The following is a 17,131-nucleotide window of genomic DNA, read 5'->3' on the forward strand; positions in this document are numbered from 1 at the left end:
GTCAGCTATAACAACAGCTTATATCACTTAGTACTTTTTTTAAAGTGTTTCCATAGGGAATCAAAAGCCTGTCTGAGGTCATTACAGGTCAAAGAATTTAGAGCTGGAAGGGAGCTCATATATCTCTTTAATTTGACCTCATTTTGCAAGTGAGAAACCTAAATTTCCTTTGTTTGGGTTCAGAAAGGTCAAATCACAGATAAATTTACTATCATTAATCAAGGATCCAACCTAGAGCCCTTTCTTCCAAAGCCATGGGCAAATTTTTGCCATACAAAACTGCTATTCTTAACATGAAAAACAAGCCAATGTGTGTATATTGCAGATCTATTCATAGGATGATGGTTTGACAGATAATCCAGTGGCAAAAGAACTAGATTTACAGTCAAAGGACCTAAGTTTAGTCTGACTCTGTTCTTCCTCGAGATTATTGTCAAGGTTCCTTCTAGCTATGAATTCAGTTACTCTTCCCCACGTATTTTTAGACTATCTTTCTCCGTTTTTTTCCCCACATGACATTCTGTCAAAGTGTTCATTTTTCCATAGACCTTTCAGAGTAACATCAATTGATAGTCAGGTGGCTCATGCATCTCCAACTACCTGTTACCTCAAGGTCATTATGAACAAATGGAGATTGAGAAGATAGAGACTTTGAAAAATCTGGTGGTAGCTCCCTTTCATTAATCCATTCTGAAACATGAGCTCACCCTACCCAAGAAAAAAGGAAGCTTTACCAACCTAATTTGGCGCCTTTTCTCAGTAATGTGACCACAACAGATGTGTTCCGACAGCCAATTGCCCTATCCAAAGGACGCATACCACTGTGGTCCACGTGCTCAATGACAGCTCCTTTTTCCACAAGATACAGCACCTGTAGCAGGGACAAAGTCAAGATTGTTTAGTTACCATTACACAACTGAGAGGCACAGGGTTTAGGAGTTGGGAGTCAAGAAGATAGGTTCAAACCCTCAGCAGACACTTAACTATGTTACTTGACTGTGACCCCAGACAAGGTATTTAACCTCTCTCTGCCTCAATAACCTCATCTATAAAATAGCCCATGTTCAAATTTAATAATAATGGGTCTTGCCTTTACACCTGGACTTGATGGTATGAAGGCAAATCCCTGATTTATATTTTTTGAAGCATATGACCATTAGATTAGAAGAGAAGTGATATGTAAAACAAGCCAAGAACGAGCAGATTCTATGGCAGGAAGTCATCCTGTTATACTAGGCTGACTCGTTTTAATGCATGTATGTTGACAGGTGCAGGTGAGTGCATGCCTATTGGCTTGGGGGCTCACACGCCCCATTCCCAAGTCAGGGAAGCCAAAAATACATTCTTCTGCCACGTCCCTTAGGAGCAGGCATTATTTCAATGACAGGTTAAAGCAATAGCCATTTTAGAAAGATTAAGATCAACAAGGTGAAAATGTAAAGCTAGGATGAATATGCAATCCAGGAGCACCCACCATATGTACTTGAATATAATTAACCTTCAGGGCAGAGGAAAATGAATCCAAGGCTGTTGTGATATTTGGAGTGACAAGTGTGAAACTGCAATAAGGGGATGGAGTGATGATCAAATGTCAGTGCCATGATTAGAAGTGAGTATGAGACTAAAGGGGAAAAGGCCTCATTTCAAGAGGCATTATTTATAATGCCTACAGTGCTCTATGGGAAAATAGCTAACATTCAACTTTGATGCTTCAGGAGAGATAGAGAAGAGGGAGGACAGAGGAAGATGAGGGAGAAAGAAAGTGGCAGATTGAGGGAGTAAGAGATTGGATTTAAAGACAGGTCCCCCCCCCAAAAAAAGTCCAATAAAAATGCTACCTACATGATTCATGACATCCCAATCAACCACACCCTGGCAAGCTTTCACTTTTTGATATTTTTCACTTTTTGATATTTACTTCAATTTTTCTTAACTTGAGTCCTTGTGATGTACAAAAGAATCCTTATTTCTTAACTAAAAGTTGGGTGTGGGGTTTTCCATCACTTCACTTTTACTTACAGTATCTGCATCTCCATAAAATGCTGCCAGGTCTAGAGGTGTGCGCCCATTCTTGTCTGTTTGATCTATTGTAGCTCCCTTCTCAACCAGGTACTGAACCACTCCCTTATGGCCTTTCAAGCATGCCCAGCTTAATGCTGACAGTCCCTCTTTATCTAGAGAAGAAATAGCTGCACCTGAAATAGAAGTCCATTCACAGGAGAGTTGGTCTCAATTTTAAAAGGACATGCTAAAAAGTCATACATTTGTATGTATACAATTAATTTTAATTAAATTGTCATGAAAGATCCTAATAAATTATCTCTCAGTCCATCTACAAACATGTGGTTATATTACCTTGAGAAAGCAGAAATTCCACAGTGCTCAAATGCCCCTCACAAGAAGCCACCATGAGTGGGGTCCGACCCTGCTTGTCACTTGAGTTCACATCACAACCATGTTCTAATAGTAGCCTGACAATCTAAAAAGGGACACATAGAATAAATCTATTTCCAAAATATTTTAAACCACATTTTTAACCTCCCCTCTCCCCCAAACCCCATAGGTGATATTCCCTTTAGGAAGGAAGAACAACAAAGTGCTATTTATTTTTAAATGCTGCTAGTTTGGTGACATGTCACACTTTCATAATTAGTCTATGCTAACCCCTTGAACACAGATTTTTCAGGTGGTCACTCTACTTCTAAATGTTAATTAAACATGTTGATTGAAATACTCTTTTTTAACATACATACAGGATTAATTTATATAATATGCATACAAGGGGGGGGAATAGATTTAATAGTCCTTAAGAAAAACTCTGATCTCAATGTGCTAATGACATCATCCCAATAATTATGGACATGGAAGAAAATGGTACTTGAGAATGGAGAATAAAGAGTTATACTGGACAGTGGTAGGAATAGAAGGAAAAAGTTGCATAAAAGTTAAGAAAACAACATTTAAACAATGAAACCCACCAAACTTCCTTTAAATCTACTGGGATGAGGCAGGTGTGCACATTACAATTTCTTTTAAGGAGCCTGAATGTTCAATAATGTCCCTGGAGGTAGCCCACCTTCTTAACAAAGCCCTTTGCCATTCAGTTATTGCATAAGAACAGGTTTTTCTACTACAACATCTTGATGCTTAGTCTACTTTTTCGGAAAGGTGCCAGAAATGAATCTTGGGATTAATGTTCTCAAAAGCCACTGTTCAATGTACTTTCCATTGTGCTGCTCATCACAGAGGTGTCTGAGACTGGGTTTAAAGAAGGAACTAGAGAGCAAATAAGCCAGGCTCACTCTGGCTACAATCCTAATCCTCTTGATATAGGCAGCCTAACACCCCAGAGAGGAGAAGCAGCCAGGTCTGAAGCGGGGAATGAATGACATGTTATGTTATATTAATGGACTAAAAACTAAATCTTTAGAAACTCAAAGGAAATTTGAGGAAGAATCCTTGTGTTCTGTCCTCATGGAGAGCCTTTCACAGCTTCTAGCTATGAAACTATTTTTGCAAATCACTGCAAAAGCAATTCCGTGATGGGAAATTTTATCTAAGAAATTCCTTGTGTAATCAAAGAGTACAGACCAGCTGCTTGCATTCCATGCTGTTTCCGGTTTGGGGACATCCTGCTGCCATGAATTAAAGGGTCCCCACCCTAAAATCCAGTGCCAAAGAATTTCACCTGTATTGTGCTATGGGGCTGGTAAGACATTTTCCCCCCTATTTTCTAACAAAACCCCACTTCCAACTGTGCTCAGTTGCCAAAAATAACAGCAACAGAAAAGGTACATTGTGACAATTACCATAACTGTTCCCACCTATCCTGTCTTTATATTCCCCATCCCAAGAATATCCTTCCAATTTCTTCATTCAGAAAATAAGTGAAAAGGATTGTGTCCACCCAGCCATGAAAGCCCAACTTCCCTAGTTCATACTGCAGACAATGTGAAGCACCTTGAATTTACAGATATGGGAGTTGCTCCATGAAGAAAATAAACATGAGAAAGTTTACAGAAGGAAAAGTTCAAAGAAGAAAACACTGAGAGGTTTGCCTTTAAGGGCAAGCTATCAGTCAAGTATGCTTTCCCACATCGGTTCCCATATTCCATCCCGTCTCTATCACAGACAGACACACAGACACATACACAGTACCTGCCAGTGGCCCTGGCGCACTGCACAGAAAAGGGGTGGGATCCCTCTTTTGTTGGTCCTGGACACAGTTGCTCCATGTTGAAGCAGCAATTCACACACTTCAAGCTTCCCTCTTCCTGCAGCAGCTGTTAAAGCTGGAGGGGAAGAGCCAAGAGGTCATCTTTTGTCAAGACAACAGCACACAAGTCTATCCTAAAGGTGATGTTTTGTTTTTTAAAGCATGACTTCTTTTCATTTTTGATTTTTGTTTTAATAGCATTTTTTTCAATTACATTCATTTCTGTAAAATTTTGTTTCACATTTTTCTACCTTCCCCCCATCCTCCTTCTTTCTTTCCCAATACAGCAAGAAATCCGATATAGGTTATACAAACACAATCATGTTAAATATATTTATTTCCATATTAGTTATGTTGTGAAAGAAGAATCAGAACAAAAGGGAAAAACTTTGGGAGACAAAAATAAATTTTAAAAAGTGAAAATTGTATGCTTCCAACTACACTCAAGACTCCAGAGTTCTTTCTCTGGATGTGGGTGTCATTTTCCATCACAAATTAAAGCATGACTTCTGATGAAAAAGAAACTGATATTGATATGGAACAGAGATGGCCTTCTGACTAAAGATAGGCTCCAAAGATCACCTCAGAGAAGAATGGGAAAGCAAAGAGAGGAGGAGTGGGATGGTTCAGGTGTGAGCACTGTCCTAGAGAAGATTCACCCCCTACTCTGACTTTGCAATACATAATGGTTAGTGGCTTTTCTATGTAGAAAATAGAACATTCTTTTGCTACCCCCAATCAGAACTCTTCAAAATAAGCACCATGTAGATAACTATAAATTCAATTCAACAAACATTAATTAAGCACTAACTATGCCAGTCACTGTTGTCAAAAAGTCAATATTGAGACAGCTCTTATAAGTCAAGGAACTTACATCTCACTATGGGAAAATTTGTTCAAGGATAAGTAAATACAATGAACCAAAAATATTTAGGAATTCAGGAAAACCCGGGGAACAACTTCTATAAGAAAAACCTATATATAAGCCACTGGCATATTCAGGGAATTCTTATCAGTGAAGATTAGCTCATCAGTGATCTCCCTGGGTCAACTAGTAGAATCTCAGGATCAAAGAGTATGGACATTTAAGCCACTTTATTTGGACTGGTCCAAACAGCTTTCCAAAGTAGTTAGGCAGATTTACAGCCCAACCAACAATGTACTTGTTCACCTGTCTTCCCACAATATCCTCTAAATTAGCTTGTTCCATTATTTGTCAATTTTACTAGTGAATAGAGTGAGATGAAACCTCAGGGTTGCTTTAATGAGCATTTTTCTTCTCATTGGGGATTTGAAGAATTCTTTCAAATGATCATGAACAGTCTATTGTTCTTCTAAGAATTATTTGTTCATATCCTTTGACTACTAATCTCCTGGGGAATGGTTTTTGATGTATAGCTACAGATGATATAAAGCACATATATACACACAAGTATGGTACAAGGTGTGTATACAAACATAGACACACAAATACATAAATGTGTTTATACAAAACTAATTATGTCTCCATCTCTATTATTTCTCCACTCCAAATCCTTTTCAGAGAAATGAGATACAAAACCAGTTTGATACAAATCACTGACAGCAACATTCTTGTAGTAACAAAGAACCAAAAGGCAAGTAGATGCCTATTGATTAGAGAATGGCTAACCAAATGTGGTATGTAAGGGAATATTACTGCATTAAAAGAAATTATGAATATGATCAATACAAAGAACCATCAAAAGATCCACATGAACTGATGCAAAATGAAGGAAACAGAGTCAAGAAAATGCAATGACTACAACAAAGTCAATGGAAATAATCACCACAAAAAAAATTCAAAGTGACTGCTTGCAAAATTACAAAGAACAATCCACAGAGAAGAGTTATGAGAAGATGTCACTAACTCCTTTATGCAGAAGTGGAATAGGTATGTTTTCATACATAAGCATGGTACTGATCAGTTTTGCTAATTTTTTTCTCTATTTCTTTTTTTGCCCTTAAAAATATTATTTGGAATTTGGAGAAGGGAGAAGAAAAGTGAAGGAAACGTTGGGAAATGTTGGTGAAGTAATCATGTCTTTTGTCAAAGGCAGTGGAACTTGACCAGAGCTTTGAAGTTTCTGAGAAGCAGAGAAGCAGAGGAGAAGAAGAAGACTATTCTAAGAATGAGAGATAGGCAATGCAATAGCATGACACATGGCTCCATAGGCCACAATGAAAGAAGCTATCACTCTTCACTGGACAATAAAAAATTGACTTAAAAATGTAAATAAAATCCAACCACTTAATTTGTTTTTTATTTTTCTTTAAAAAGTTTTTCATTTAATTTGATTCTTACCATTCAGTTCCAGCGCAATAATCTTACTTTCTTTAGACCTTAATCTCCTATTATTTATATTGTTATAATACCATCCTAACAAGTTTTCTTGACTTTTTGTCTTCAATATCCATGTGATCTTCCCAAAGCATCACTTTAATTGGGTAACTCTTCTAATCAATAACTTACACTGATTCCCCACTGACTACTGAGTAAAATCTAAATTCCTGATTCTAACATTTAAGGCCATCTACAATCTGGTTCCAAACCTAAGGAACCTTTTGGTTTATCCTCTGTATCCTCTGTTAGTCAAACAATTGCTACTTTTAACCCACACTCGTCCTCCATGCCTTTCCCCAGATTATCTTCTATTCTTGGAATCATCTCTGCCTGTTTCAGTCGCTACCTACCTTGAAGCCCTTGAATACTCAAGCCCTTCTCTCTCTTGCCCCTCCCTGGCAGCTTTTCCAAAACCAGAGTCCAATCTACCAACCTCACAAGTAACAATGTTCTCTCCTATCAAGTAATGCCATAGTCACATAATTAGAACTGGAAAGTCTTAACACTGACCTTTTACAGATACTGAGTAGCACAGAGGCTCAACAATTAGTCAGAGATCACAGAAATAATAAGTAGTAATACTGAAATTCTGAACAATGTGGGGTAGTCTGATTCCAAACCCAAGTTTTATTTTCTTCTTAGTACTCTGATTGGAAATCATCATTATGCTTGTGCATTCTCAACATCTCCATTCTCCATTAGGTTATATGCAGCACTTAGACATTCTTGACCTTGCATATAGCAGGCACCCAGTGCTGGCTGGTGTATCTGATTAAATGCTCACAGCCAATGAACAATAACTATGAAATAAATAGACCTTGGCACTGTTAAACAGGTGGGTCTAAAAATAACTTCAAGGGGACACTAAGAATAACTTCAGTGGTGTCACCTTTCAGGTTAACTATAATCTGTTTATCATGAGGAGTCTTGTCTGACCAAAGAACAGCTGTGAATGATGCTGACAACAATAGCAAGTCATTTATTCTCAACTTGATTAAGCTGGAACTAAGGAGAACTTAAAAATTGATAAATATAGCCAAGATGACTGAGACATGTAAATGAATACCGCATTCCCTTAATCTTAAAAATTAAAAACAGATGCAATTTGCTTTGACATCATCAGGAGAATTCTTATACAAACTGAAGCCCTAGAAACTGAAGGATCCAAATAAATTCCCTTCTAGTTCACCACATTAGTTCATGGCCTCACCTTGCACCTGGATCATTTCAACAGCCTCCTTATTGATCTCCCTAATGTCTCTCCTTACTCCAATACAAAACACAGACACAAAAGTGCCACACCATTCCTCTAAATTCACAACTCTCCATCTCCCCCCACCCCATCCCAGCACTGCTTGCAATTTAAAATAGAATTGGAAAACATTTACAATAAACTCCAGTGTGCACCCATTCCCTATTTCTCTGCCTCTGCACTGACCATCCCCCATGAAACTTACCTGCTGCACCCTCCCCAACTTTCTATTTATTTATTCTGTATGAAATTCCATGTCTATAAAGATGGTACTATTCCTTGCATTTATACCTGCAACCCCTACCACAGTCCCTGGCAATTAATAGGAGCTTAAGAAATGTTGGGTAATTGATTGATGGTTCTCAATCTGGAAGGAATGGAGGAAAGACAACTCTCTTGATCATCTGTATTCAGAACTATAAGGAGTCCTTTACATGAGTATTTGAGCTAATGGTTTCATTTCGCTGATGAGGAAACTCAGTCCTAGGAAGGCAGTTACTTGCCTTAAGAGTGATTTGAATACAAGGCATCTGACATCAAATCCAAGGTTCTTTTCACTATACGTGATGTCTATTATAAATATGACTAGGAAAATAAGGTCAAGAGGCCTGCCACTCTGCCACAATGTTAATTCACTCACAACATGTGACTGACAGTTCTTGCTCAGTGGCTAATAAGCAGGGTTTTTCCCAGCGCACTGCATTTAAAAGGGCCTCTGTCCTGTCAGATGACAATGCTGTTTGGTCTATTTTTTGCAGCAGACAGCATGGGAAAAAAAACAAAAGAGGTCATAGATCAAGAGTTCCATTCTCAATTTCTCTAATTCTTATTTTGGGCACGAGAGATAAGGATATTTCTAGGTCTTAAGTGTTTCTAATATTCATTGAGAGTTTGTCTATACTTTTCTCCACAGTACAGAAACTTCTTAATTCAAGTTCTTTCCCAAGCTCCCCTTAAAATCAAAGAATCTGAGATGGAAGAATTACTTAGACATTCAATCAAATTACTCTCATTTTACATGGGTAGAAATTGAGAAATACAGAGACTTGCTCAGGGTCATACATCTAGTAAGAGTCTAAGATGACATTTGAATCTAAGCCTTCCTGACTCCAAGCCTAGGCCTCTCTTCATTGTTCTCATTGCCTCTAAGGGGGCAGGGGGGCTGCTCTTAAAGAGTTCTGCAGTTCTGCCCAGGAGGGAGCAATCACATTCAAGGGGTTTTATAGAAGGTGATGTAAAAGAGAAAAACAAAATCCCAGAGGATGAATCACTGTAGAAATGTGAGCCAGCAGTAAATGTGTCCATCCACTACTAGCTAGCATCCTGTATACTAACAAGAACATGCAGGAAACTGTTGGAAGGTCTTCAATTCAGTTCACCAGTCAAGAATCAATCCCTTCATTCATCCCTTATGTTATTTCTTTTAAGATAATTAAAATTTATCTTCATTGTTCTCTACTTCAGTAGGCAAAGTTCACCCCCAAGGTGAAAGGAAGTGTTTCTAAAGTCATCTTCTAAGAGAAGATAATCTGTAATATGCTGGTGAGATTTCTGGGGAGTTCAATGAATGGTATTCATGAGGTCCCAAGTGAATAATGTACAGTAACCAACCAATATAGCACAAAATGGAAGTCATCTCATTCTCTGAGGTGCCACCATACTCAAAAAGGACAGTATTTTTATAGCTCATCAAGGGGAATGATTTCTTAGTACAGAGCAAGAGTCATACACCATGCCACCACAATGCCACTTTAGGACAAGGGTTCCCTGCCCCAATTCCTTCACAGGAAGCTAAGGTCCAACTAGAACCATTCTACTACAACTCCAAGATCACTTAACAATTAACAAGATCAATAATGGGCTAAGTAATTCTAGGCCTCTTAGACTCCAAAGAAACTGGAAAAGCTCCCTCTACCCCTATGTCCCTTTAGAGCCAATTGAAGTTCATCAAGGTGGGGGGGGGGTCAGGAAAGTGACTGCATCTCCTCAAATGGAATCAGAGCACACACCTCCCTTTATACTTCTAGACCCCAAAGAAATTTCAGGCAGCAGGGTTTTTCCCAGCGCATTGCATTTAAAAGGGCCTCTGTCCTGTCAGATGACAACGCTGTTTAGTCTATTTTTTGCAGGAGATAGCATGGGAAAAAAAACAAAAGTTCCATTTCACTTATGGAACATGGGTCATTAATTTATGAAACATTTACCAAATGCTCACTGTAGATGAGAATTTTCATTTTGGACTTATGTCACCATGATGAACAAGGAACAGCACCTGCCCTCAAGAAGTTTTGAGATTAGTTGGGCAGTAATTTTTTTTTTTTAGGTTTTTGCAAGGCAAACGGGGTTAAATGGCTTGCCCAAGGCCACACAGCTAGGTAATTATTAGGTGTCTGAAGGATTTGAACTCAGGTACTCCTGACTCCAGGGCTGGTGCTCTATCCACTGCACCACCTAGCTGCAGTTAGGCAATAAATTAAGGGATTATGATAAGACAAATTAGAATGTGACTAGAACATGATATCAACTTCCATGAAATAAAAGGAGAGAGAATTTTTGGCAAAAGTGTGGGAGGGAAAGAAAATCAGGGGAGACTTCATGGAAGAAATGATATCTGGGGCTGAGAGTTCAAGGGGAAACAGAGTATATATGAAGGGGTGCATTCTTCTAAGAGAACAAAAGTGCAAAGGTTGGGGAGAATAAGTTGAAGGAATACTTGGAAGTACTTCAAAATGATAGATGAAAGAAAGCTGGAAAAGGAGGAGTCAGGGGAAAAATTGCAAATAAATGCAAAAGTCACATAAGCTTCAATTTGCATATATAACACTTCCATAGACATTCTTTATTTCATGGTGCCCTAATGCCAACCACCATAAAAATGTAAGTGAGACAAATATTATCATCATCACCCTTTCAAGGATAAAGAAACTTAAGCTTAGAAAGATTAAGTAAATCATTCAAGCTCTAACAGCTAGTAAACAGAACAAGGTTTCCACCCTGGCTGTAGTATTCACAAGTCTGGAGTCTTTGACTAGGCTCCTTTTTCCCCTCTCTCAGTCACACAGAGCAGAGCTGCAGGAGTAGAGAACAGTTCTCTTCACAACTTCTATTAGCTCCTTCTCAATCCTTTCTTCCAGGAAGTCAATATGTCTACCTTTCCCCTTTCTCTCCATCCCTGTTGATGCATTTCTGTATAATGAACCCATCAATCAACAAGCACATAGGTGCCAGGCACATTTTTGAAAGGTGGGCATGCCAATACAATAAATGAAACAATACACAAACACTGTACAAACATACATATTACATACATATCTAGTCATCACAAAATCATAAGACAGGCAAAGAACCCAGTCATTCAATAAACACTTGCTGATGAATCTAAAAAATATTCAAGGCTAAGAAAAAGCTCATCATTTCATGTCCATTTGGCACTTTTAATGGGGCTTTAAATCAACATTTTTCTGTTACCACTGGTGTGGAAATTGAATTCATCATGAAACAGCCCCATCAGTGATGACAGCACTTTGCTAAAAATAGATGTGTCCATGGCTTTGGCAGAGAGGCAGCCAATCAGCGAGAGCCAGGACACTGAATCCAAGCCCCTACATTGTGACCTTTGGGGGAGATGAGTGGGATTTCACTTTTCTTCTTTCTTTCCCTTTAGAGCCAAATGTTTAAGTCATGAAAGCATGTTAAAAGATAACATTGGTGAAGAGATAAAACCTCCCTCCTCCAATGGAGTTGGAAGATATGCTCACCAGGGAATTGGCAGTCAACAAGTGTGAGCTGTACAGGCTCCAAAACAGACCTATTTCATTGCAACTATTTCATGGAGGTATCTTATTTGCATATAATGATAAAATTAAGAACACTTGAATTTTCCACCCCCCCTTCTCAACCCAGATTTAAATTGATCTCTTCCCATCACTTTTAGTTCTTGCAGGCAGGGTGAGGACTTCAGAAACAAGCAAGAATAAAGAACACTGCAAAGTCATGGAAAAACTAAGCTCAGAAATTCCAACTATTCTAATGGAAAGGACCTCCTCTGATCTGACTAATATGTTCCATAAAGTTTCAATGCACTCTGCCATAGGCAGGGGAGGTGAGGGGATTTAAGGGAGTTGCTAAATTGCTAAATCAACCACTGATGCAAAGTGAAAAGAAGTAAGAACAACCTGTTTAGATGAAAGAAACAAATAGTGTTTAGCAGATCCTTGGCCCCTGGCAAGCAAGATTAAAGGGGAAACACAAGGGAATGTCATGGGAGAAGGGTGTAGAAAGTAAGGTTAAACAATGACTATCGTAGCATCCAAGAAGTACTGATACCAAGTCTCAATATGAAATTGCAGAAATCATATTTCACTGTTATTAGATCAGAATGGATGAATCTGTACTTCTCAAAGTCAATACTTGCTTTGACTGCAGGATCAGATTAGCATGAGCCCAGGTTCCAGATTTACTACTGGGGGGACTGTGGCAGCCCTTTAACCTTTTTTGTACCCATTTCTTCATATGTTAAATAAGGGGATTAGACTAGTTTTGGGATGTTTCTTTTGTGGGTTTTGCAAGGAAATGGGTTAAGTCACTTGTCCAAGATCACACAGCTAGGTAATTATTAAGTATATAAGGTTGCATTTGAACTCAGGTCCTCCTGACTCCAGGGCCGGTGCTCTAGCCACCTAGCACCTAGTTAAGTTCTTAATTCCCTTTTACCCCTAAATTTCTGTCCAGTTACAGTTATCTTCCTTCTAAAAAGACCTCCATTAGGTCAGGAATCATGAGTCTTATCTAAAATTTTTTTATCTTAGGTAAAAAAGGTGGCTTTTTAATCTGTTGCATTTTTTAAAGAATATTAAAGTAAGCTGCTCTGGAAAAAATCATTACTAATGACAAACACTAATAAAATATCAATTTGGGTAGAGTTTTCAAGAGTATTCTCAAAGTATAGAAAATGAATTAATTTACAAAAATTCTGACAACTTGTCAGAACACATCATAGGACTGATTGCAAAGTACATTACTACAATAAATAAAATTCCATCTTCGTAAATAAGTACTTGTGTGAGTTGTGGGATAAAGAAATCTCTGCTGAGACCCTTAGCCATCACTGCTCTTCTGACTTGGAATCAGAAAGAATATGGAATAGGCACACAGTAATCTATTCTGGCTACTGGCAATGGCAAGGGTGAACACAGTCAAATGATAACGAACTGTCTATGCTAAGATAAGTAACAGATACTATAATAATCCACTCTCCTGCTTCAGTACACCTTTATTTTCTTTTTTAAATTTTATTTATTTAAGACAATGGGGTTAAGAGTATGCTCAAGGTCACACAGATAGGCAATTATTAAGTGTTTCAGATTGGGTTTGAACTCAGGATTCCAGGATCAGCACTCTATCCACTGTGCCACCTAGCTGCCCCAACATTTGATAAATAAGTGAGCTAGCAGGAACCTGCTTGCTTTATCCCCAATCTAAGGTCTATGATCCTCAGAACAAAGATGTTTTTATTCTGGGAGGAAGAAGAAAATACTTAGAAACACAAGGAAAATGAAGATTTTTTTCCCCCACTTATTTAAAGATTGGTTAATCTTCTCTTCTAATACCAAATCCACTTAACACAAATTTGAAAGAATTAGCCAACCTTTCAACAAAAAGTTTTTTTTTAAACTATGTCCTGAGTGCTTTGCAAGATAAACATCACATGTTCATAAAATCCCAGGGGAAGTAGACTTGCATTAGACAGGGTTGCTTGGAACTCTGAAGGAATACTTACTAAGGGGCATTCTAATTGCTGGATCTACTGACCTCACCAAGCCCTTGAATAGGTAGGAGACTAGCAACATCGGAACATCTTCTGAATTTAAAAATTCTATGGACCAACACCTCTGGAATCTTTCTTAAATGTTTTCTGCTTGAAAACCTCCCTCAGTAAATCAAGGAGCAATTAAATATATGATTCAAAGCAGTCTTGCAAACATGACAGTACGTTAGTTATAGTTAACTGGCAGTGAAAAGTTGATATCACTATGGTAGGTCGAAAATAATAAAGTAGCCTTTGAATCAAATCTGGAAAGAGGAAAGGGAAAAACAATCACATAAAACATTCTCCTGATACCACTATTTTTTTTTCTATACAGTGTCTGGAAAACATATCCACCTAGATATGATGAAAAACAATGAATTAAATTTGCGATCTCTATTCAGTTGTGGAACACTAAACAATAAGACTCCTGTAGAGTTACAATCTGACAAACCTAAAAAAAAAAAAAAGACTTTTAGTGTTGTTTGCAAAGCATAGCTTAATGACCTCTTTCCTATCAAGTAGCCTGAGTAAGCACCAAATTTTGAAATGTCACATACCAAAGACAATTATTTATGTCTTCCTCTTCTACATTTACGAGTTCTTTCCCCCCACGGATTAACCACTAATCAACTAATTCTAGGGAAAATACTCCTAGCCAATTTGTTAAATTAAAGGAATGTTTAGCTTATGCTTCAATGCATTTTAATATCATTAAATTTCCTTGGAAGAATGTAACAGCTACTGAGAATTTTAAACCTCAAACAGATGGTTAACTGTTAAGGCAAAAAAGGAAAAAAACCACAAAATAGAAAAATAATAAAAGAATTCAAATTAGAATAACTATTTTAATGTGGGCAGCTAAGTGGCACAGTACAGAGAGCATTGGGCTTGGAATCAGGAAGATTTATTTTCATGAGATCCAATCAACCCTTAGACACTTATTGGCTGTGTGACCTGGGCAAGTCATTTAACTTTGCCTCAGTTCTTCATTTATAAAATGAGCTGGGAAAAGAAATGGCAAAGATATTACAGAGGCAGAGGGCTGTTGGGACATCACTGAAAAACAGTGATTCTTCAAAATGATGAAAACAAAAGACAGTTCAAAGAAACCAAATATGAGTGTAATGCAACCTAACAATCATGCAGCAAACATCACCAAAAGAAAAGCAAAGAACTCTACAATCTATTGTTACTTCTTCCCTTAGAAGGACTGGACTAAGAAAGACAGGGGAAATACACCCAAAGTATGATATAGTGTTTATATAGCACTTTAAATCTGCAAAGCCCCTAACATCCATGATGTTATTCAATTCTCAAAATTCTCCATTTACATCAAATTGGCCTACATGACCGAAGCTAACTCTAGTGTTTTCCCAGTCTCATAAAAGACATAATCAAAATTATCAGATATACTATGAAATACAAATGATGAGAAAAATTAAAATTTCATGATAAAATGTTATGTTAATAATGATACTAAAATTGCTCAGCCATAAAAGTTGAATACCATAATAAGCAGGTGAAGTCAAATCCAGACCTGCTGCTCTGAAAATCTGTCAGCACCCTTAAGGGTAACTAGGCCTCCTCTGGCCCCAAGGGAATCTCAGTGGAATCTCCCAAAAAGTAAGATATGAGACCCAAGTCAGAAAGATGAACAGTTTATGCCAAGATATAACAAATCCAATACAGAACACTCCAGACTACCACTCGTTCCCAGGCAAATTATCCAGTCTGGATTTTTGAAGACTTTGCAGTTTTTCCTTATGGTTTGGGTCTCTTTGGCCCTGGGGGGCAATGGAAATTTTAAGGTGTTTTGCATTTTGACTTTATCCTCTCCATTCTTACTTGTTATTCTAGCCTTTTACTCTAAAGGACAATAAGGTTTCTTCTGCCATCAGTCTTCTGCCATCATCATACAGAAGTTTCTTAGAAAGCAAACATTAACACTTGGAAAGAATGAATTTGGAATATTTTTAAATGCTCTAGGGAGTTGTTGAGAACATGAAAAGTTTCTAAAATTAAAATACTCTGAGATACACTAAAAATAGGAACACTTTTAAAATACAGATTCTATAGGGGATAAACTCCCAACTGTTGTTCAATTCAATAACAATAACTACTCACACTTATAAAAGCAGTCTATAGTTCAGAAAATATCTTTCCCATCAACTCTGAGAGAAAGGCAGTGATAAAGTATTATTATTCTCAGAGATGAAGAAACTGAGGCCTGAGCTTTGAGTGACTTGTCCAACGTCAGGCTACTGTTTAAAGGGAGGAGGTGGACATCTGTAGACTTAGAAGGACCCTGCTTGGGGCCTCAAAAGGGGGGATAAGCATCACTAGAAATGAATACACATACCAGTTCAATAACTAAGTTGAACTGTACATATTTGTGAACCATGAAGAAAGAGCTTTGTTAAATCAGACTATGAAGAGTAGGTCTAAAATATGGCAATCTGATGTGAAGTTTGTTAACACAAATTCACAAGTGATAAATTATTTGGATGACATCATTTAAAAGTGATAAATGAAGCAATAAACAGTCCTATTGTAATATAAAGAAGGTGGGACTTAAGAATCAGAATTCATTTAAAATTCTAGATCAGCTATTTATAACTTCTGTGACTATTGGGGGGGGGGGGATCACTGAACATCTTTGGCCCTCAGGTTCTTCATCTCAAAATTAAGAGGGTTGAATCAGATAATCTCTAGGTTGCCTTCCAGCTCCAAAGAAAAGGAAGCCAGATTTGGGACTAGGAAGGACTGATGATTCAAGACAACCCAATACGAACAGAGTCAGGAAATGGAATCCAAGCCCTATGAATCTGATTTCAGTGGATTGTTTTTTTTCCCCATTATACTATTTGTTCTACATTTACTTATGAGTATTTTACCATTTGGAAATTACTAAAAGAATCTCTTCATATCTTCTTAATGATCAAAGAATATTTTATTTTATTTTATGATGGAAAAACAAACTCTTAATCTGCTGATGAGTAGTAACTTTATGAAAGTGAAACATCAAACACCTAAAAAACTATTCTTCTAGTATACAGGCTAGAGTGAGGACAAGGCCAATTCAGATAAGCACTTCACTTCTCTCCAAATATCTTGCCAAGAAAAGTATACTCGAAGAAAGAGAGATTTTGACCATGGGTGTAATTCTGGGAGGTAGGGAAAACTTCCACAGTAGGCAAAATGAATCAGCACTAGTGTGAGACCGTATGGAGAGCCAGAACATGACAACTGGACTACTGAGGAATTGAAGAGGAGGGAGGAGGAGTGGGGGGGACAATCGGGACAAAGGTGCTGAAAGCACTGATTGCTAGTCTTGTTGCTGGTTCTAATGTTTCAGTCATGTCCAACTCCTTGTGACACCATTTGAGGTTTTCTTGGCAATGATACTGGAGCAGTTTGCCAACAAGGTTAAGTGATTTGCCCTGAGTCACACAGTTAGCAAATGTCTGAAGCTGGATTGGAACTCGGGTCCCA

At 37.9% G+C, this 17,131-nt stretch overlaps 1 protein-coding gene across 7 annotated transcripts in view; it reads right to left on the reverse strand.

Moving 5' to 3' along the window:
* The window catches only part of TANC1 (tetratricopeptide repeat, ankyrin repeat and coiled-coil containing 1), a 261,532-nt gene that overhangs the window by 7,266 nt on the left and 237,135 nt on the right, over positions 1–17,131 (reverse strand). For all 7 annotated transcript variants that reach the window (XM_074215910.1, XM_074215909.1, XM_074215916.1 and 4 more), the window contains 4 exons: positions 4,159–4,292; positions 2,356–2,479; positions 2,020–2,195; positions 739–871 (listed from right to left, as the gene is read on the reverse strand). In XM_074215910.1, the coding sequence (XP_074072011.1) occupies positions 739–871; positions 2,020–2,195; positions 2,356–2,479; positions 4,159–4,292 (567 nt within the window). The remainder of the gene's footprint in view (positions 1–738; positions 872–2,019; positions 2,196–2,355; positions 2,480–4,158; positions 4,293–17,131) is intronic.

This window comes from Macrotis lagotis, chromosome 1 (assembly GCF_037893015.1).
Source record: "Macrotis lagotis isolate mMagLag1 chromosome 1, bilby.v1.9.chrom.fasta, whole genome shotgun sequence".
NCBI lineage: Eukaryota > Metazoa > Chordata > Mammalia > Peramelemorphia > Peramelidae > Macrotis > Macrotis lagotis.